This window comes from Bufo bufo, chromosome 1, assembly GCF_905171765.1.
Source record: "Bufo bufo chromosome 1, aBufBuf1.1, whole genome shotgun sequence".
NCBI classification, from domain to species: Eukaryota; Metazoa; Chordata; class Amphibia; order Anura; family Bufonidae; genus Bufo; species Bufo bufo.
In genome coordinates, this window is record NC_053389.1 from 239,953,707 (window position 1) to 239,977,509 (window position 23,803).

The 23,803-nt window shown below is 41.6% G+C and overlaps 2 protein-coding genes across 2 annotated transcripts in view; one reads left to right on the forward strand and one right to left on the reverse strand.

The window, feature by feature from the left end:
* The first annotated feature begins 237 nt into the window (after window positions 1-237).
* Window positions 238-23,803, forward strand: part of LOC121005128 (sulfotransferase 6B1-like) — a 39,565-nt gene continuing 15,999 nt past the window's right edge. Inside the window, exons 1-3 of the mRNA XM_040437697.1 lie at window positions 238-559; window positions 2,413-2,597; window positions 4,808-4,934. Of these exons, the coding sequence (XP_040293631.1) occupies window positions 421-559; window positions 2,413-2,597; window positions 4,808-4,934 (451 nt within the window). The 5' untranslated portion in view covers window positions 238-420. The remainder of the gene's footprint in view (window positions 560-2,412; window positions 2,598-4,807; window positions 4,935-23,803) is intronic.
* On the reverse strand, window positions 10,705-16,243 carry LOC121005120 (posterior protein-like). The gene has a single exon (XM_040437685.1). It carries the CDS (start codon window positions 15,054-15,056, stop codon window positions 13,470-13,472), a length of 1,587 nt encoding a protein of 528 aa, XP_040293619.1. The 5' UTR covers window positions 15,057-16,243; the 3' UTR covers window positions 10,705-13,469.

Genomic DNA, 23,803 nt, shown 5'->3' on the forward strand with positions numbered 1-23,803 from the left:
CGCAGTGTAAAACACTATCATTATAGCTTGATTATTGCTTCCTTACATAACTGAATTGATTTCTGTCCTTGTTATCAATAAATACCAGCGAGATCCTCAGCATTAAGATAAGGGAACTTTTACTTTCCGTCACATTGTAGGGTCAGCAGGTTTTCAGTACATAGACGGTTCTAATGACAACTTATTACATAAGGTTCAACAATCATAATGATAATTACAATGTTCCCAATCTATATTGATCAGCAGACATTAGCAGCCATAAAGTTCCTGATAACTTCTGTTTATAATCAACTGGCTACCAGATAATAAGCTTGTGTGAAGGAGCCACCCCTTTACCTCTGCTACATAAATCCTGGCAACTGTGCCACTATTGATGCTGCATTCCCACAGGGCATCCAACCCCTAGCACCCATTTCTACCATGTCTCTCCAGTCAGATCTCATCCACGTCTTCAATGGGATCCCTTTCACCACTCGTTCTTCTGCGGAGTTGCTCATATCCTTGGATGATTTCCAAGCCCGGCATGATGACCTTCTTCTCGTCTCTTACCCCAAATCTGGTATGTCCAATCTTTTTTCCATCTTATATTTTTATATTATAAAATTTGAGCTCCCCAGATGCAACTACTGTTAATTTTAAAAAGTTGAGATATTGGTAGCTATTTGGTACATTCCTCAGACTGTAGAACTTCTATAGTTACCCCTGTGACAGAGAAGACATTGTGGTCACCAAAATTCTCCAGGCAGATCCGAGGCAGTGCTTCTTTGTGAGGACCACACAAACAGCTCCCCATATCTTAGCTTTTTGTGAATGAGGCAACTGCACTGATTTTGTATTTCATCTAGGTCTTTAGTCAATTATATGGTTGTAAATTCTGTAGGATAAAGAATCTGAGATTATTATTCCTGATCATAATCAACATCTAAATGAAACTGGGCACTGAGGACATCATCACCCTCCAAATCCCTGGATCACTCATAACAAGCACTCATAGAGCGGTCCATGGTAACAAACAGAGGTGGACTGAGTATTGGTAAAGTGAGGCAGTGAAGGAGGGTCTGACATTTGTCTATATAATAATATATGATAATGACTGAAATCTATGGCTGCTTCGACCTGCCATATATTTTATTCCAGCACTTGGACTGCTGGAGGAAGCAGGTAATTTATAAGGTCATAAATTACATGTCTCCTCCTACAACGCAACCTCTTCAAGATCGGTGCAGCAAGACCGCCGGCCTTGATGAATCAGGGCCTAAGTCTCTAGTGTGTCGAGTCTGCGATGTGTTCTCTTTTGCTTAGAACCAAATCTGGCAGGCAGTTGAGACATGAGTGCAATGTGGCTGGTAACTGTGTGGCCATATGGGTGGCAGCGGTTTTCTATAGATTGTTGAAAACTGATTGTCATTTACTTGCTTTTTTGTTTTATGAGCAAAGTTGGGTCTCCACAGGGCGGCAGCAATGCTGCAGCCCCAACCTCACCCACCCATGACCGACACTGGCTGCATGAATTTGTGGGTTGATAGTGTTATTACATATAAGTTTGTATACCTATTGGCCACAGGAGGTGGGCGAGGTTTTGGTTTAGCCATGACCTACGAAACTGAGTGGCTACCGAAAGTAAGCAAATGATTGATAATCACTTTTTAAAGATCTGTAGAAAACAGCTGGGTGCTTGCATAGCTCCTCGCCCCTAGGTAGCATCACAGCTGCCACCATGACTGATTCCATTCTTTGTCCTGTTTGAAAAGTTTAATTGGAAATTGTATATTTTCCAGGTAACTGCCAATAATCATCACTGCTGCCATGTTTACTCCTAATAAGAAACAACAAGCCCAGCTTATATGGACTATAGAGTGAAAAATCCCACAAAAAAGTAGTGTCAATAAGAATCTGCACATGCAGAAGTAAAGCAGGGGTAACTACAAAATCCTGCAGCAGGTGAAGTAGGGGTGTTAATAAAATTCTGCAGAGGTGATGCAGGGGTCACTAAAATAAAGCAGCTGCAGAGATGATGCAGTGTTGTCACTAAAATAATACAGCTGCAGAGGTGATGCAGTGGTATCACTAAGTTCCTGCAGCTGCAGAGGTGAAGCAGTGGTGTCATTAAATTCCCACAGCTGCAGAGGTGATGCAGTGGTGTCACAAAAATAATGCAGCTGCAGAGGTGATGCAGTGGTATCACTAAATTCCCACAGCTGCAGAGGAGATGCAGTGGTGTCACAAAAATAATGCAGCTGCAGAGGTAATGCAGTGGTGTCACTAAATTCCTGCAGGTGCAGAGGTGATGCAGTATTATCACTAAAATAATGCAGCTGCAGAGATGATGCAGGTGTCACTAAAATAATGCAGCTGCAGAGGTGATGCAGTGGTTAATAGTGAATAAACTCTTTGATTTGTCGCTTCTTCCAGGCACTCACTGGTTGGCTGAGATCATGAAACATCTGTACTCATCTAAAGTCTCCATTACATCCCCCATTGAGTTTGGAAATGTTTCAAAACTGGAAGAACTGTCCAATATAACAACCAAGAGGATCATCCCGACCCACCTGAACTTTAACATGTTACCTGCAGACATCAAAGCCAAGAAATGCAAGGTAAAGACAAACTGGTGGGGAAGGAGATGCAAGGGTGTGCAGGATCAGGGTGGGCCCTGGGGTTCCTTGGTCCCACCAGAGAAAACAATGTTGGGTTACAACCCTAATATCATCTATAAAGTCTAATAGGTTTTGAGACAAAAAAAACTGATCCTAGTAACAAGTTATTGTCTCCAAAGGCAGTTCCAAATTTTATTTTTGTTCTGAACCCTTGGGGCCCACTATGGTATCAGAGCGTGGACCCACCAGAGGATCCTGGTGGGCAGGTCCAAAGCTAGGGGTGTGATTATTTTTGCATAAGTGTCCTTATAACAGGTTTATACAATATGTACTCAAAGATTAATTGTATAATGAAGAATTCTGCAAATTTCATATAAACCTTTTTATTTATCTCAGTATTCAAAGATCTCTACTTGCAGTCAGTGAATAGGAACATTTATTGTTTACATTCAAAGGCTGATATTTGCAAATGAGCTTTCCCTTCTCACAGTTAAGGCTACTTTCATACTAGCGTTTTTTGCGGATCCGTCATGGATCAGCAAAAACGCTTCCATTGCAATAATACAATCGCATGCATCCGTCATGAACTGATCTGGTTGTATTATGTCTTCTATAGCCATGACGGATCCGTCATGGACACCATTGAAAGTCAATGGGGGACGGATCCGTTTTCTATTGTATCAAAGAAAACGGATTCGTCCCCATTGACTTACATTGTGTGTCAGGATGGATCCGTCTTGCTCCGCACCACATCGCGGACAGAAAAACGCTGCAGCGTTATTCTGTCCACGGTGGGAGCGCAACCAAATGGAACGGAATGCATTCTGGTGCATTCTGTTTCATTCAGTTCAGTTTTTTCCCCACTGACAATGAATGGGGACAAAACCGAAGCGTTTTAATCCGCTATTGAGACCCTATGATTGATCTCAATATCGGAATTGAAAACGCTGGTGTGAATGTAGCCTAAGCATTTGTCACAATTGTATATAGCTTAGTCGGTAACTACATTAGCAGCACAATTCTCTCTCTTGTCACAATGTATCAGTGCAGATAAAATCTATCAGTCTGGAGTCCAGGCTGTTTAAGTCAGAGAGTATCAAATCAGGACAGGTTTTCAGCTTCTGGATGGATATTCTCACTTACTGACAGCAAGCAGAGATTATAGAAATGGTGAGGAATTTAAAGTGTACCAGAAAGTTGCAGAACTTTTCATTCTCATAGTGTAGTGGCTTTGTCATCCGTTTCAGGTGTTTTTCACTGCTGAGTGGTGAATACAGTGGTCCACATTTACTAATGCACATAGATTCTTGTGTAAATTGTGCCTAGTCCAACAAGGGGCGTGGCTTAATGGAAAGGGCGTGGCCTGATATGCATCAAGATTGCACCACAGTTCTGGCGTAAAATTCTGTCTCAAGCTAAGCCAACTAATACTTGATATAGAGTTAGCATCACAGTTCTCATTCAGCCTCAGCCCCTTGTTCAAGCCATCTATAGGATTAGTAAATCTACCCCAGTCAGGGGTGCACCACCAATGAGGCCAGGTGAGGCGATCGCTTCAGGCAGCACCAGGTAGGGGCAGCCGAAGGGTCATGGGCTGAAGGGAAGAGGTTAGGTTAAAGTGAACCTGTCACCAGTTTTATGGTGTCCTAACTAAGGGCAACATAAATAAGTGACTGATTCTCTTAGCAAAATGCTGGGTCACGTTCTTTAATTGACCCAGTCAATCTGCCAACATCTTGTATTGAAAAGCTCCAGCTCATAATGATGAGTCCTGAATATTCATGAGCTCCTGACTCTCCCCGCCTACCTGCTGCTGATTGACAGTTATTTTCCATATGAATCAGCAGCAGGTGGGCAGGGAGTGGCTATATTGCTGTTAATTACATAAGACAATGACATGGATAAACAATGACATGACGCTATGGACATCAACGCTGGACTCAAATCAGCTCCTTAGCATGGCTGCAGCTTGGGGGTATATTATGAGGTAACCATCTGTGAATACATCTAAGGTACTTTTTAGTAGTTAATGATTGTATATAATTAGTTAGATTATAATCAAATATCCACATGACAGGTTCCCTTTAAGATATAGATATTGGCATTGGGGAGGGAGGGGCGCCATTTAAGTTTTTTCGCCTCAGGCAGCAGAAAGGTTAGGTGCACCCCTGGCCCCAGTGTATCTGACATTATCTGACACATTCCTGCAGGCCATTTACATCATCCGCAATCCTAAGGACACAGCCGTATCTTTATTCCACTACTACAGAGATAATCCCAACCTGCCAACCATCGAGGGCTGGAGCACCTACTTTGATATGTTCCTGCATGGAGAAGGTAACTCTCATCATTATCATTCTTTATTACTATTATTGATTATTTTTTATTATTATTGAATAATGATCACGTGTGGAGGCTTTAGAGCAGGGGTGCACAGCATTTTCTGGTTGGGGGCCACATTAGCAGGCTTAACCAATGACGAGGGCCGAAAATACATTTTAAAGGGGTATTAAAAACTGAAATACTGCATATTGAACATACAGTATATACCATTAATGTATAGTTACAGGTCCAGGACTCCCATCTAATGAGAGAATGCATGAAAGATAGATGTGAGCAGCCACAAGACATAGACATACATGTCTGTTACCAGATGGTTGGGGGCCACACAAAATTGCTTCGAGGGCCACAGGTTGTGTACCCCTGCTTTATAGGCTACCTCCTTGGGCTCTGGATTCATCTCTGACAATATTATGTTTTGGCTATTATGTTACATACATTATATTCTTATCTTAAAGGGGTTGTCCAGCTTTCTGATATTGATGACCTATCCTTATTAGTTTATTAAGAGCCCGCTGCAGCTCATATGGCCGCCTTGTACTGGAATACAGTGTGGCCATGTTACAATGTTGATACAACCATGCTATGTGGTCATATTTTAAAGATTAATAGGGTTGAAATGAATCAGTTAAAGGGCCAGTAACCCTCACAGCCCTAAAACAAGCTTAAACCTTTTAAAGTCTAAACCAGGACTGTAACCCTTAGAGGTCTGGAATGTATTGGATAACACTAACATAATGCTGTAAGTGTAACCCAATACATTCCAGAACTGTAAGGGTTACATAGCATCATAAATCAATATAATGCTATGCGACCCCGGCAGTGCTGGAAGTTCCGTACGGGAGCTGTCTTAGGGTACTTTCACATTTGCGTTTTTCTTTTCCAGCGCTGAGTTCCGTCCTAGGGGCTCAATACCGGAAAATAACTGATCAGTTTTATCACCATGCATTCTGAATGGAGAGCAATCCGTTCAGGATGCATCAGGATGTCTTCAGTTTAGTCTTTTTGACTGATCAGGACAGAGGAAAAACCTGCAGCATGCTACGGTTTTATCTCCGGCCCAAAAAACTGAACACTTGCCTGAATGCCAGCATTTTTTTCCATAGGGATGTATCAAATGTGTCCTGATCAAATGTGTCCTGATATGTGTGAAAATACCGGAATGCCGGATGCGCAGACCGAAAAAAAGGTGAAAAAAAGAAATGCCGGATCCATTTTTCCGGATGACACCGGAAAGACGGATCCGGCATCTCAATGCATTTGTAAGACCGATCAGGATCCTGATCAGTCTTACAAATGCCATCAGTTGGCATACGTTTTGCCGGATTCGGCAGGCAGTTCCGGCGACGGAACTGCTTGCCAGATCACTCTGCTGCAAGTGTGAAAGTAGCCTTATACTCACGCTCTGAGTCTGAAGCATACAACTCGCTCATCTGAAAGCAGCAGTTTACACCCTGCAACTACTGTATTTGGATAAAACACCGCCCATGTGTAGGAGCCAATGGCCACATGAATTTACCTGACTTTCCTGCAAAATCATACAGCCAAGAGGGGTGGACTGGGAACTGAAAATAGCCCTGGAAAAAAAAATAAAAGTTGCCCCATGTTGTAGGTGGGTCCAAATTGACAGAAGATGGGGCAACACAAGTAGGCAGGGTCAACACAAGTAGGCGGGGTCAACACAAGTAAGCGGGGTCAACACAAGTAAGCGGGACTGCAATACCATAATGCAGCAAAAAACATTGCTTCAGCAGAACCAAATACCTCAGTGCAGCACAAGATACTGCCACCCTCGCCACTGCATTCCTGAGGACGGTGATACAGTTAGGTTCAGGAGGGCACCTGCGGCCGTACCTGATGCTACCAGGATTAAAATAACGCTGAGAACATCAGATCATTATGTACCTGGCCAGCGGCCGTGAGAAGGGCTCAAGCAGCCCTCTGGGCAGCGGCCCGCCAGGAATTTTCCCAGTAGGTTCTATGGCCAGTTCGCCCCGGACTTCAATGGAATGGGTGGGGTTTCTGCCTCAGGGCTCAAGCACACGACCCAGCTCAAGACTTTATGCACCCAGATATGCCCATATTTCAGTCCACAAACAATGCAGCCAAAAGGGGATACCTTCCATGTGCATTCCAAGCTGGTCTACAGCTTTCTCACCCGATCCACTCACTTGTATGCATGTTCGGATGCGCATGCATATTTAGTGAATGAGGATAGGAGAGAAAGTCACTGCCAGACATCTGTGGCGGTGGCATTTCATTGGAGAACAAAAGGATGGAGCAGTTGAAATCCAACATGCTCGATCCTTATCTCTCCTCCTCAACGTCAGCCATCATTGAAAAGTTGTGAGGCCCCCATTCGTGTTAGATGCATGGCCAGTACACATCTAATGTGTACGACCAGGTTTACAGAAAGCCCTCCAAAACATGAAATGGCTGAAAACAAGGAGCAATAGATTCCAGAGTGATACATTGATGATATTTCAGGTCCTGTTCAGCCAAGTCTATTAAGAGATGAATATAGACAAACTCTTATGCTTGTCTGTTTTTTAGGTTGTGATTTTTAGACAGGCATATTGCATAAGATAGTCACTATTTTGCATAGTATTTATAAGAAGTCACACAGCAGATCATGAATTAGTCGGTGTGTCTTTGTACTTGTCAGGGCCAGGGGTGCACCACCAATGAGGCCAGGTTAGACGATTGCCCCAGGCAGCACCAGGTAGGGGCAAGAGAGGGCAGCGGAATGGCCATGGGCAATGAGTGCTTTCATTGTGGCAAAGGGGTTAGGTTAAAAAATGGCCTAGGGGGGAGCGCGGGTTAAGTTTTCGCCTCAGGCAGCAGAAAGGCTAGGTTCACCCCTAGTCAGGGCACAGGTGAATTGTGTACAATTAGACTACTCATTGCTCGTCTCATGAATTAGGGGCAAAAGTGCAGTGAAAAGGTTGCATATTAGATAAAAAGCCACATATTAGATATAAAAAGTTGCATATTAGAAAAGGCGCTTGTCTACCGGCTGATGTGACTATTTTAACAAAATTGTTGCATGGCCTTCCAAAAAGCTAACGAAAAAACAAAGGCACCCCTGGAGTGGAGTAAAAAGTAGTTGGTTTTGCACCTAATTCATGCGTAAAAAAGGTGCACCTACATAAATAGTCTGAAAAAAAGGCACAAAAAATACCCAATGCCACCGGAAAGTCTAAAACAGAAAATTGACGAATCAGGCACAAATGCCTCCAAAACAGGCACACTTTTATTAGTAAATGTGCCTAAAAACTAACGGAATCGTTTTTGCTGAACTCTGCAGGATCCAGCAAAAACGCAGGTGTGAAAGTAGCCTTATACTTTCACACCTGCGTTTTTGCTGGATCCTGCAGAGTTCAGCAAAAACGATTCCGTTAGGATAATACAACAGGCTGCATCGGTAGCATTTGTGTTCTAAAAAACTGATCCATCACCATTTACTTACATTGTGTTTCGTGCCGGATCCGTCTAGCTCCACATCCCATGACACACACAAAAAGTTGCTTGCAGCATTTTTCTGTCTGGCATGGGAATGCAACCAGAATACGTGGTGGATTCCATTCAGTTCAGTTTTGTTCCCATTGACAATGGGAGCTCAATACCGGAAAGCAAAAACGCTGATATAAAAGTAGTCTTAAAAAGGAAAAATTAGACTAAAGCAGGCACAAAACACTATAATAAATGATTCCCAAAATCTGCATTGTTTTTCATTGAATTCAATCTCATTGCTTTAAGATCAGGCTCGGACTGGCCCACAGGGGCACAGGTGGATCCCCCGGTGGGCCCCTGAGCAAGGTGGGCCCCTAGTCTCCCACCCCCTGCACAAGTGGAACATAACACAGTAGACTTACTGCACTATATAGATATACAGTCAGGTCCATAAATATTGGGACATCGACACAATTCTAACATTTTTGGCTCTATACACCACCACAATGGATTTGAAATGAAACAAACAAAATGTGCTTTAACTGCAGACTGTCAGCTTTAATTTGAGGGTATTTATATCCAAATCAGGTGAACGGTGTAGAAATTACAACAGTTTGCATATATGCCTCCCACTTGTTAAGGGACCAAAAGTAATGGGACAATTGACTTCTCAGCTATTCCATTGCCAGGTGTGTGTTATTCCCTCATTATCCAAATTACAATGAGTAGATAAAAGGTCCAGAGCTCATTTCAAGTGTGCTATTTGCATTTGGAATCTGTTGCTGTCAACTCTCAAGATGAGACCCAAAGAGCTGTCACTATCAGTGAAGCAAGCCATCATTAGGCTGGAAAAAACAAAACAAACCCATCAGAGAGATAGCAAAAACATTAGGCGTGGCCAAAACAACTGTTTGGAACATTCTTAAAAAGAAGGAACGCACCAGTGAGCTCAGCAACACCAAAAGACCCGCAAGACCATGGAAAGCAACTGTGGTGGATGACCGAAGAATTCTTTCCCTGGTGAAGAAAACACCCTTCACAACAGTTGGCCAGATCAAGAACACTCTCCAGGAGGTAGGTGTATGTGTGTCAAAGTCAACAATCAAGAGAAGACTTCACCAGAGTGAATACAGAGGGTTCACCACAAGATGTAAACCATTGGTGAGCCTCAAAAACAGGAAGGCCAGATTAGAGTTTGCCAAACGACATCTAAAAAGCCTTCACAGTTCTGGAACAACATCCTATGGACAGATGAGACCAAGATCAACTTGTACCAGAGTGATGGGAAGAGAAGAGTATGGAGAAGGAAAGGAATTGCTCATGATCCTAAGCATACCACCTCATCAGTGAAGCATGGTGGTGGTAGTGTCATGGTGTGGGCATGTATGGCTGCCAATGGAACTGGTTCTCTTGTATTTATTGATGATTTGACTGGTGACAAAAGCAGCAGGATGAATTCTGAAGTGTTTCAGGAAATATTATCTGCTCATATTCAGCCAAATGCTTCAGAACTCATTAGATGGCGTTTCACAGTGCAGATAGACAATGACTCAAAGCATACTGCAAAAGCAACCAAAGAGTTTTTTAAGGGAAAGAAGTGGAATGTTATGCAATGGCCAAGTCAATCACCTGACCTGAATCCGATTGAGCATGCATTTCACTTGCTGAAGATCAAACTGAAGGGAAAATGCCCCAAGAACAAGCAGGAACTGAAGACAGTTGCAGTAGAGGCCTGGCAGAGCATCACCAGGGATGAAACCCAGCGCCTGGTGATGTCTATGCCTTCCAGACTTCAGGCTGTAATTGACTGCAAAGGATTTGCAACCAAGTATTAAAAGGTGAAAGTTTGATTTATGATTATTATTCTGACCCATTACTTTTGGTTCCTTAACAAGTGGGAGGCACATATGCAAACTGTTGTAATTCCTACACCGTTCACCTAATTTGGATGTAAATACCCTCAAATTAAAGCTGACAGTCTGCAGTTAAAGCACATCTTGTTTGTTTCATTTCAAATCCATTGTGGTGGTGTATAGAGCCAAAAATGTTAGAATTGTGTCGATGTCCCAATATTTATGGACCTGACTGTATATATATTCAATGTACAGCACCTCCACCAGCCTACGTTCATATAAAAAACTTGATGGATTACTACAGAAACTCCCCAGTTTATTATTATTATTATAGACACAATCGGAGCTGAGATGACTTCTAGGTATAGAGGAAAGCTAGCCAGTGTCCTCCTTCCCCAGGACCTACTGTAGAATGTGCTCTGCTTTGCGGGTGCCTTAAATTACTGAAGAACAACTGTATCTTAACTCAGTGTTGGATTTATTTACAAATAGGGATATACCTACATTCTAAATACAATTAAGGGAATGGGAAAGGGGATTGGAGGGGGTCAGGATCCTTTAGCTAGCTACACCATTCTCTCTCTCAGTCACACATGCCATGGGCTTTTCTCTGTACTCAGAACACTCCTCTCCAGCAAGTCTCAGCGAATCACATTCTTAATTGTAGAGTCCAGGAAGACTTGTATTTGTAAGCTAGGTTATTGCAGGTAATTACACAGGAAGAAAGTTATATCATATACCCCTGCCATATCCCAGCATGTATGTCCTTGCTGACACAGGTGTGGGCAGTAAATACCAGCAGGGGGGTCGGGCTTTCCCCAGGATGCGACAGTCCTGGCAGATCTTCCTTTCATCAGTGTCCTGCCCCAAGAACCCTTTGATGGTCCTCATTTGCATATCAAGCAGACCAGGGCGGATTCAGTTCCAGATATCAAGGAACATCTTTGCATCAACGCTGTATCATAGATGTCAATTTTATCGGTTCCAACATTCCCTGGTCTTGTGCCTATTGGCACACACAATCAAAAAATAAACCACAGAAACTTGATATCTGCATTGCTCCAGTCCTGCAAACTTTCCGGCATTGCGGCCTTTCTTCTGAGACAGTTTCTTCGTCAACATGGGAAGTCATAGACAGAGCAGGAACCCTTTTATTCAAACAGTCACACGCTATTCATTCTGGATATTAATAAATAAATAACAAGTCACCAATATCCCTCATGATAATCACAGGAAAATCTACATATCCTACATTGATATCACATACAGTATATAACATTACACCATGCTAATTGACTCGATCCCTTAACCAGATTGTCATTTAACTACCAACTAGTCTTGCTTGTCAGCTGCCTTATATAACTGGAATATGGGCAAGCCCACTTTAGCAATATGTGACAGTCTGTGCATTGCAAAGGTCCAATCCAGCTGAATTCTACTTCTCACAAGATCTCATACAATAACAATTAAAAATCAAAAGATACATGATAGATGTATATATGTCTAATACAGGTGATTCTAATGTACGTTGTGCTCTATGTTGGTTATTACGCATAAAGTGAAACCTTGGACTTTTACCCATAATGCCGTACTCTGCATGATTTTAAACTAGACATGTGAAAATTCAGGCCTCATTCATGATAATCGAGTACATCATTTGAGTAAATTAATCACCAACCACATGCTACAAATGTCTGTCATACACATTAACAATTTCCAGAAGGCTGAATAATTTTTCTTGTTGGTCATTCTGCCTTCTTACCCCTGTATAATAGGTGTTGCAAGAGACCTATTATCTGGCTATTCAAGAAGTTTGAATAGACATGGCCATATCAGACTACGGACAATTAGTTTTTAGAACTTCAGTATGGCTTATATATTGATAGAAACTTTTGCTTTCTTCATTTTCCACTCACTGATTTAATGGTGCAAGTAAGAGAAAACAAGAAAACAAAAAGAACTCAGCAATATGTTGAATTTATGCAAAACAACCACATGTGTTCTTCTATTGTCCATGGCAGGCCTTCCCCCATGCAGACTTCTAGCTGATGTCTGTGCGCATTTAAATGGGGCACTGTCATCTTGTTTCAAATAATCTGCCACACCTCGCAAAAAATACCAGTCACTCTTTTTTTGTTAAGCAGTGTCTAAGATCTATCAATAACTATGTACAAGATGAACGCTACGAATGTAGTCCAATTGCCACCACAATATTGGGCTGCCGCTACTTCTCCAGGGTCCCAAATTTGGATATGTAATTTCGCCTCATTATGGATCCTGGAAATAAAAATCAAGAGCAGTATCATTATTCTTAGCAGTCAATACCTTTCTACACCTACATGTAACCTCACTAATATGCCTAGGGGCGGTAATCTAACTCCATCCTAGCTGGGGGGGTATTTGTAAACCACACAAAAACAAAATAAAAACAAACCAAAAAACATGGCTTCTTAGTGTAACTATAATTCTTTCAAACACATTCCCCCATTTGGTACCATACTACACTGGTACCATACTAACTAGAACATGACCAATCTGGTGAACAACTTTGAAGTTTAGTGCCTACCCAAGAAGTAGGTCTGTATATAAAAATAAAAATACAACAACTTGTTAATTTAAAAAATATTAACAAGGAAAACAAATGCAAAGGTAGAAAAGAAAAAAAAATCACATAAAAAAAAAATTCTGCTGGCCCTTAACACATCACACACAGACAGACAGACACATACTAACACCATCTCCCAACTCAACTTTTGTTCTAGTGTGTGAAAAAAGACATCTTCCTGTGAGGTCCATTGAAAGAGCAAATGCTATTTACACCTAAAACACAAAAAGTCATGGGGGGGGACGGGACACAAAAAAAAAATTCACATCACAAAGGTACAGTATACATGATTGTTTTAACCAACAAATGCCTGACTGTTATTTAATTGTTTGCAAACAATTACTAATTATTGAGCTCATGATACCACGTGGTGACTATGAAGACCTTTTTAAATTGATCTAACTAATGCTTAACTAAATGTAGTCAGTACCACTCCACCTAAAACCTGTGAACAAAGCAAAAACATTAGTCTTAAGCCAGCTTGACTAAGCTGCCTTTAGTGGCTCCTGAAAAAGAAACACAAAGACAATTATTACACACAATTATTATTACAGTCAAATCCTTATTCCCTAAGCCTTGTCCTGTTATCTGTATGGCTAGAATTTAAGTCCCATATTCTTCCTAAACTAAGCAGGCATTGCTCACAAAGTTTGCCATATTTTTTAAGAAAAATGGTAATGCTATTTGGGACCAACTGCATACCAGCCAAAATGGAAGATTAGTCCAGGGTGCAAACATTGGTATGCTCGTCCCCCATGGCTGTTGGCTATTCGGAGGGGGGCGGCCATTATTATCTGTAATCTCCTCCTTTTGCCCCTCAGCATTTCCAGACTCCCCAAGGCTGTTATCCATTACATCAGGCTCCTGTGGTATGCTTTCCTTGTCCTGGGTGGATATACCTTTATCATCCGGTATCAGGCTGAAAATATCGGGGGTTCGACAAAATCTCTGAATGTGCCCTGGTCTGTGACATTTGTAACACCTGATGAATTTCTTCCTTCTTGTACCTCTGCTCACTACTGATATATCTGCATCTGATCTATAACCATCACTGGATTCTTCACACCAGTCTCTAAGTATATTGATAAAGCTCTGGTATGAATTGGCATTTCTGAGGGCAATCCTATTAGGATAGTTCACATAACATATATTGGCCATTGAGTATATGAAGCCTGAATCATCAGCAGACATATCAGGGCAGTTATACACACTTTTGTACAGTGAAAGATATTGGTTACAGAACAATATAGGGTCATCTCCTCTTCTAAATCTCATTCTTTGTAACGCATTTATCCCTCTATCATCACGACTCTTTAACACACGCTGCAATTCTTTCATCCTTCCCTCTGCATCTAAGTTATCATTCTCATATGCAGATACCTGGGATGCTAGAGGTGCTGGTACCCAAGCCCTTAGAAGAGAGCATGCATCTTTATCAGTCAAAGTGTATTTCTGTACCATAGCCTCAAATTTATTAGACAGGCACACGGGTGACTCCAGTGTATTAAACTCACCCAGAATCTGGCACAATGTAAGTTTTTCATTAATTGTGAGTACACTAGTGCCCTCCCCTAAATATCCAGGAGAATTTGCTAATGCCACCTCATTGGATGTATTCACATCAGTGACAATACAGATATTGGCTGATGGACACTTTTTCTTCCGTTCATTGAGGGATAATATCCATTGCTCCTTTCTAAGTAGCTGGGAGTTTGCATCTTCCAATTTCCTCTCCAAAGACATTATCAATTCCTCCATATGAGATAATTTTAGTTGCAATGAACCAACAAGCCTACTCTTCATATCAAAGTTTGCATTGCATTGTTCCAATTGTTCTTGCAACTCACAATTTCTTTCGGATAAATTGCACACAGTAGCCCTCAAGTCATCCATTTCAACACTGGAGGCAGTTGCAATGCTACTAAGATTATCTCCAATTTTCTCTATCTGCTCTCCAAGATGACTCCTTTCTGCTCTCCATTGCTCCCCCATTTGCTCAGAAATTTCTGTGATTCTGAGCAATACCGCAATTTCGTTAGCCAATTTCTGTTTGTTACCTTTCTTTGTAAGTGGTCTACTCTGCAGCTTGTCATTATGTTGCTGACACTGAGACAACAACGCATTAACTTGACTCTTAAGAGGTTCATCTGCACATGAATGATACTTGGCAGAGGCATAATTCTTAACATAACTATAGGCCAGTTCCATTTCACCAATGTACACTCAACACAAGATACAACTATTAAAATAAAAGCTATTGTACTGCCAATACACACTCACAAGTGAACAAGACAAAGAACCAAACTTTTCAGTGTTCCCACAATGTCTTTACATACATGCACACACTTAGTCTGAACTCAAGTCAAGATTCCAAACAAGCACAAATTGTTCCTCTACAGAGAATCCACACTTTCCTCTGCTTTAACGCTCATTAACATACAGCATTCAATACTTTATCCACTATTACAACTCCACATACACTCAAGGACAACAAACAATTAGAACTTTTGCATATCCAATGAATAACTCACCACACTTTCAATCCTTCTACGAAGTCCAAAATCCAGCTGACTTCAGCACGGAATCTGTGCAAAAGGTCTGGTCTGTTCTTTCAGCAATTTGAATTAGAGCAATTCCGTCCTATAGGTTCTATGTGGATTTAGGAATTTCCACAGTCCCATCTGGGGTGCCAAATGTAGAATGTGCTCTGCTTTGCGGGTGCCTTAAATTACTGAAGAACAACTGTATCTTAACTCAGTGTTGGATTTATTTACAAATAGGGATATACCTACATTCTAAATACAATTAAGGGAATGGGAAAGGGGATTGGAGGGGGTCAGGATCCTTTAGCTAGCTACACCATTCTCTCTCTCAGTCACACATGCCATGGGCTTTTCTCTGTACTCAGAACACTCCTCTCCAGCAGGTCTCAGCGAATCACATTCTTAATTGTAGAGTCCAGGAAGACTTGTATTTGTAAGCTAGGTTATTGCAGGTAATTACACAGGAAGAAAGTTATATCATATACCCCTGCCATATCCCAGCATGTATGTCCTTGCTGACACAGGTGTGGGCAGTAAATACCAGCAGGGGGGTCGGGCTTTCCCCAGGATGCGACAGTCCTGGCAGATCTTCCTTTCATCAGTGTCCTGCCCCAAGAACCCTTTGATGGTCCTCATTTGCATATCAAGCAGACCAGGGCGGATTCAGTTCCAGATATCAAGGAACATCTTTGCATCAACGCTGTATCATAGATGTCAATTTTATCGGTTCCAACACCTACTTTCTCAAAGTCATCTGGTAGCATCTTGCTGCAGTGTGAGCAGGTAATATTTGAATGTACAGTGGGCCCCCAAATAAAATTTTACTGCTGGGCCCTAGGCACTACAGTCCGACACTGTTTAGGATGGTTTTAGGGCTATTGATTTTATGGGGTAACATAGTACATAACATAGTACATAAGGCCGAAAAAAGACATTTGTCCATCCAGTTCGGCCTGTCATCCTACAAGTTGATCCAGAGGAAGGCAAAAAAACCCTGTGAGGTAGAAGCCAATTTTCCTCACTTTAGGGGAATAAAAAATTCCTTCCCGACTCCAATCAGGCAATCAGAATAACTCCCTGGATCAACGACCCCTCTCTAGTAGCTATAGCCTGTAATATTATTACACTCCAGAAATACATCCAGGCCCCTCTTGAATTCCTTTATTGTACTCACCATCACCACCTCCTCAGGCAGAGAGTTCCATAGTCTCACTGCTCTTACCGTAAAGAACCCTTTTCTATGTTTGTGTACAAACCTTCTTTCCTCCAAACGCAGAGGATGTCCCCTCGTCACAGTCACAGTCCTGGGGATAAATAGATGATGGGATAGATCTCTGTACTGCCCCCTGATATATTTATACATAGTAATTAGATCTCCCCTCAGTCGTCTTTTTTCTAACGTGAATAACCCTAATTTTGATAATCTTTCAGGGTACTGTAGTTGCCCCATTCCAGTTATTACTTTAGTTGCCCTCCTCTGGACCCTCTCCAGCTCTGCTATGTCTGCCTTGTTTACAGGAGCCCAGAACTGTACACAGTACTCCATGTGTGGTCTGACCAGTGATTTGTAAAGTAGTAGGAATATGTTCTCATCACGGGCATCTATGCCCCTTTTGATGCAACCCATTATCTTATTGGCCTTGGCAGCCGCTGCCTGACACTGTTTTTTGCAGCTTAGTTTGCTGTTTATTAAAATTCCTAGATCCTTTTCCATGTCAGTGTTACCGAGTGTTTTACCATTTAGTATGTATGGGTGACTTGCATTATTCCTTCCCATGTGCATAACTTTACATTTCTCAGTGTTAAACCTCATCTGCCACTTATCTGCCCAAGCCTCCAATCTATCCAGATCCCTCTGTAGTAGTATACTGTCCTCTTCAGTGTAAATTACTTTACACAGTTTAGTGTCATCTGCGAAAATTGATATTTTACTATGCAAGCCTTCTACAAGATCATTAATAAATATATTGAAGAGAATAGGGCCCAATACTGACCCCTGAGGTACTCCACTAGTGACAGTGACCCAATCTGAGTATGTACCGTTAATAACCACCCTCTGTTTCCTATCATTGAGCCAGTTACTTACCCACTTACAGACGTTTTCTCCGAGTCCGAGCATTCTCATTTTATATACTAACCTTTTATGAGGTACAGTGTCAAATGCTTTGGAGAAGTCCAGATACACGACATCCATTGATTCGCCGCTGTCAAGTCTAGTACTTACCTCCTCATAGAAACTGATTAAATTAGTTTGACATGACCGATCCCTCACGAAGCCATGCTGATATGGCGTTATTTGCTTATTTCCCATAAGATGCTCTAACATAGCATCTCTCAGAAAACCTTCAAACAGTTTACCCACAACAGATGTTAAACTTACCGGCCTATAGTTTCCAGGCTCTGTTTTTGGACCCTTTTTGAATATTGGCACCACATTTGCCATGCGCCAATCCTGTGGGACATTCCCTGTCAGTACAGAGTCCGCAAATATCAGAAATAAGGGTCTGGCTATGACATTACTTAATTCCCTTAGGATACGGGGGTGTATGCCATCCGGTCCTGGCGATTTGTCTATTTAGATTTTTTTAAGTCGCTGTTGTACTTCTTCCTGGGTCAGACAGGACACTTTTAATGGCGAATTTATTTCAGCATTCAGCATTTCATCTGACAGTTTATTTTCCTCAGTGAATACATTGGAGAAAAAAATATTTAACAGCTTTGCTTTCTCCTCGTCGCTCTCTGCGACTCCCCCCTCATTACTCTTTAAAGGGCCGACACCTTCAGATTTATACTTTTTAACATTTATATAATTGAAGAACATTTTAGGGTTAGTTTTACTCTCTTTGGCAATTAATCTCTCGGTCTCTAGTTTGGCCGCTTTTATTTGTTTTTTACATGTTCTGTTTTTTTCCTTATAGTTTTTCAGTGCTTCCATGCTACCCTCCTGTTTTAGGGTTTTATATGCTTTCTTTTTGTCATTTATTGCTTTCTTTACAGTTCTGTTTATCCACATTGGTTTCTTTTTGTTCCTTAACCTTTTATTCCCATACGGTATGTACCTCTCACAATGAGATTTTAGGATGTTTTTAAAGATATCCCATTTTTTGGCTGTATTTTTATTTTTGAGGACTTTGTCCCAGTTAGTTAGGCCTATGGCCTCTCTTAGTTGGCTAAATTTAGCTTTTTTGAAGTTTGGTATTTTTGTTTCTCCCTGTAGAAACGCTCTTTTGAATGATAATTGGAAGGGTATTACTTTATGGTCACTATTTCCCAGGTGTCCCCCAACCTGCACGTCTGTTGTTCTGTCAGGTCTATTGGTTAATATTAAGTCCAGTATGGCCGTCCCTCTAGTCGGGTCCTGAACCAGTTGGGAGAGATAATTGTCTTTGGTTATTGCCAAGAATCTGTTTCCTTTATGAGATATACAAGTTTCAGTTTCCCAGTCTATATCTGGGTAGTTGAAGTCCCCCATAATAACCACCTCATTATGATTTGCCGCCTTGTCTATCTCGTTTAGTAGTAGATTTTCTGTGGACTCTGGTATATTAGGTGGTTTATAGTAGACTCCTATTAGTAATTTATTGTTGTTTTTAGCTCCATGTATCTCTACCCATAGTGACTCCACATGTTCATGTCCCTCACTTATATCTTCACGGAGTGTGGGCTTTAGACAAGATTTTACATAAAGGCAGACCCCTCCACCTCTCCGGTTTTGACGATCCTTTCTGAACAGACTGTAACCTTGTACATTAACTGCCCAGTCATAGCTATCATCCAGCCATGTCTCAGTTATTCCCACTATGTCATAGTCCTCCTCACACATCACTAATTCCAGTTCACCAGTTTTATTAGTCAGGCTTCTGGCATTAGTATACATACATATGAGAGGTTTATGTATATTTTTTACCCTACACCTTTCCTTCTGAACTGTTCTTGTCCCTCCTTCCATTTCTCCCCCAGTCCCACTACCTTGCCCCCGGTCTCTATCTGCACTATCTTCCCCTTCTATAGTGTAATTACCCTCCCCCCCAGTCCCTAGTTTAAACACTCCTCCAACCTTCTACCCATCTTCTTCCCCAACACAGCTGCTCCTTCCCCATTGAGGTGCAGCCCGTCCCTACGATAGAGGCTGTAGCCGACAGAGAAGTCGGCCCAGTTCTCCAGGAACCCAAACCCCTCCATCCTACACCAGTTCTTGAGCCACTTGTTAATTTCCCTAATCTCCCGCTGCCTTTTCTTGTGTGGCCCGTGGTACCGGTAGTATTTCGGAAAATACTACCTTTGAGGTCCTTGCCCTAAGCTTTTGCCCTAAATCCCTGAAATCATTTTTAAGGACTCTCCACCTACCCCTAACTTTGTCATTGGTTCCGATATGGACCATGACCGCTGGATCTTCTCCAGCCCCTCCCAGTAATCTGTCAACCCGATCCGCGATATGTCGAACTCTAGCGCCAGGAAGACAGCACACTGTTCGGCGATCACGGGCTTTGTGACAGATTTCCCTATCTGTTCCCCTAATAATTGAGTCTCCCACTACCAGCACCTGTCTGGCCTGCCCTGCTCTCCTGGTCCCCTGCTTACCGGAGCTGACATTCCCCTGACTGGCAGAGGAAGTGTCCGGCTGCGGCAGTGCCGTCCCTGGACTGATATCCCCCTCATCTGCCAAACGTGCAAACTTGTTGGGGTGTGTCAGATCAGGGCTAGCCTCCCTGGCACTCTTCCCTCTACCCCGCTTTCTAAATGTTACCCAGCTAGCTACCTCACTTTCCTCAGCCTCCTCTCTGTCACCCTCTCCCTCATCTACCCCAAAGAGTGCTTGCTCGGTGAGAAGCAAACTTTTTTGCAAATTGTCAATGCCTCTCAGTGTTGCAACTTGCCCATTTAGAGACTCGATTAGCGATTCCAAACGGGTAATTTGCTCGGGTGATGCAGTAGACAGTACAATAGAAGCCGTATATACGATATCTGGATGTATTATGCTCATGTGACCTTCCCCAGACTGTGGCTGGTTACCTGCAACTTTTCACAGGGGATCATTTGCAATGGGCGTTACACCAGTTTTGGAGTAAAAAATTAACAAGACCCGTTTTGCGACTTTTTAAACTCTGTGCGACAATATTTTGTCACACAAGCGTTTTTATGCTTTGGGTGCCACTTGGGAATGGAGAGGGAGTGAAGGGGGCTAGGCCAGGGCATCGGGCCCAACACGATTAGTATCTTTCATGCCTGGAAACAAGCTTAAAAGCGGGGAGCAGTCAGGGGCTGGAGTAGTTTATACTCCAGACACATGGACTACCTTAGGAGTCCTGAGCATTGTCATAAATTAGGCACTTTCTCTGCCAGCGCAGGGGATATCAAAGACTGGCGTAAAACCCGCACACCAGGACAATAAAGATAACTACAGCGGAAGCTGTGAGCCAAGAGAACTGTCTATTACTCTGTACGTATCTCATCTGAGCCTCTTCTGTTAACACCCAAACTGCCCAAAGGTCAGGATTAGAATCTCCCGTAGTCTTGGACTTTATCATGGAAGCTTCTGCAGTTGCATAAGAGCTTCCAACTGAGACATCGAATAGTGACATCCAGAAGCTGAAAATCTGGTCTTACCTGCTTCTCAGAGAAGAGGATTTGTTAGGGCTTATTCAGATGAGCTATTTAAAACATGTTGCTAAAAACAAAGAATTATTTTAATCAGACTGCACATGGATGGTGTACATGTGCTGTGATCCATTCACTTGAATGGGAGAGTCTTGAAGGGAAAAGTAGTACGTGATACTTATGGTCCGAAAGCTACACAAGTGAATTGGCCCATTGACTATAATAGGGCATATTTATTAAAAGGGTTTTCTGAGATTTTTTTTACTGATGACTTGTCCTCTGGACAGGTCATCAGTATCTCATCAGTGGGGGTCCGACACCCGGGAACCCCGTTGATCAACTGTTTTGAGAAGGCAGCGGTGCCGTACCAAGCACAGTGCTGTAAATTGCACCCTTTAAGCTTTAGGAGTAAAAAAAACACTAGCTTATTGTAATATGTCTCCAAGTTTTTTATATTTATGAATTAATAATATATCAACTTGATTTGGTAATCCTCTCCAAATCTAGTGTATGCTTATTTGGAGTAAAGAACACCCGGAGGACTTATCACCAGGATTCAACAAGAGTTATATAAAAAATGAATAATGCAATTTATTTTCAGTCTTCATAAGAGTTGATTACTTACAAAAATAGTTTAGGAAAAGTCTTAATGTCCTTGAAGTATCATTGTTGAAGGTTAGGAATCTTCAGGCTTCATGTGTCTTCATCTCTAGCCAGCAAACACCCCCAACAGAGTGAGTGTAAGAAGACGACCTCTTGTCTGTCGCTGTCAGTCATTTATACCATAGATACAGGCGTGTCTTAACCAATGTATGTGCTTCTACATAGAGACTTTAAATATAGGTCTTGACGTCCTCATACAGACCTCCCATAATCCATGAACATTACTATAGATGGTGTCAGTGTGTAATGTAATACATACTTTATATTAAATACCAATTAATATTATATCACATATTATTTAACATTTCCCCCTCTTGAGGGTAAGATAATCCTTTCGAACCCACAACATGAAATTTTACAATTATCTTCCTTCTTCTTTATAAATTAATTAATTGTCCATCAATTATTTATTTGACAACAAAATAATAATAGTTGCTGAACATATGCTAAACTTTGATTGAATGCCAATGAAATAAATTTAGGAACTAATCTAATATCTATTAGGCATCTTTTTCTCTTCATCATTTTCCTCTGGTCTCGCCATGGTCTTGATACTTTCATTTCACTTATTCATCTTAAATTCACATAAAGTCTATGATAGACTGATATAATTGTATGTAGATGATGTGCAGTCCTTCAATTGAATTGTATCATATTTTCCAATGATGTTAATGTGCAAGATCAATCACTTCTTACTACTTGTGGTGACACAGCTTTCCTGGACATAAATTTTGATCTCAGTACGGATCTCAGTACGGATCCGGATCCGTACTCACTGAATACTGAATATTCGCAGCCATCACTATTCAGCTTCACGTGAATAATGTTCTGCCATATAATGATGTACTAACATCCTATACTAATTGTGCTGCACGTACACGTGTCCATTTCTTCCCTCAATCTTGGGACATGCGGGACATCTAATGGACTGACTAACCGATTCAATTACTTTTATACCATCTCTATTTTTAACTGAGAGTACCATAGCGCTCGACACTACTATCAAGGACGCATCCATACACCGCTGTTTTTCATCCATTCTTTTTCATCCATTTACTGTTCACCAGTGACTTATCTTGGCTACATCTTTTAACCTTATTTTGATGATTAGGTTTTTAACCTTTCTAACCTTATCATTTTTTTTATTTCATTTTTTGTCTCATTTTCATTTTTTTTAATATCATTTTTATTGTATATGTACTGTTTATCTAATATCATGTTATTTATCTATTAAGACATTCGGTCTGGTGTAAGGCTACATTGATTTGGTTTTATATATGAGGAATAAATCAATTGTTTTTAATTAACTGGCTTTGTGTCCATTTGGCGCCGGATAGCCGAGTGCCCCCAATCTCCTTCTTACACTCGTATCTCCATTATATCCGACAATGGGTAGTCGGCGGGTGAGCACTAAACCATTGCGATCCAGATTGGTTGAGCCACTATAACCCAAACCAATTTCTGCTTTCAAATATAGTTGATATTTAACTTAATATTTAAATGACCATTGATGAGTTTCAATTCCTATCACTGATCCAGGATTAACTCCTTCCATATTTGGAACCTCTCTGGAATACAATATCCCAAATAACAATTACAGTAACTTCATGATCACCATGTATTTCATGTATGTCATACTCACATATCCTGATTAGATGATTCATACAATTGCATCAGGGTACTTTCACACTTGTGGCAGAGGATTCCGGCAGGCAGTTCCGTCGCTGGATCCGGCAATCCGTATGCAAACGGATGGCATTTGTCAGACGGATCTGGATGCGTATTCATCTAAAAAATGTATTGAAATACCGGATCTGTCTCTCTGGTGTCATCCGGAAAAAAGGATCCGGTATTTATTTTTTTAACATTTTTAAAGGTCTGCGCATGCGCGGACCGGAAGAATGGATCCGTCAATGCGGCAATACATTTCAATGGAAATTAATGCCGGCATTCCAGCAAGTGTTCAGGATTTTTGGCCGGAGAGAAAAATACAGCATTCTGCAGTATTTTCTCCATCCAAAAAACGTAAGAGGGACCGAATTGATTAATCCTGATGCATACTGAACGGAATGCTCTCCATTCAAAATGCATTAGGATAAAACTGATCAGTTTTTTTCCGGTATTGAGCCCCTGTGATGGAACTCAATACCG

What these genes read in the sequence shown, in the direction of transcription:
- LOC121005120 (XM_040437685.1), bottom strand. Translation starts at nt 15,056, where the DNA reads ATGGAACTGGCCTATAGTTATGTTAAGAATTATGCCTCTGCCAAGTAT.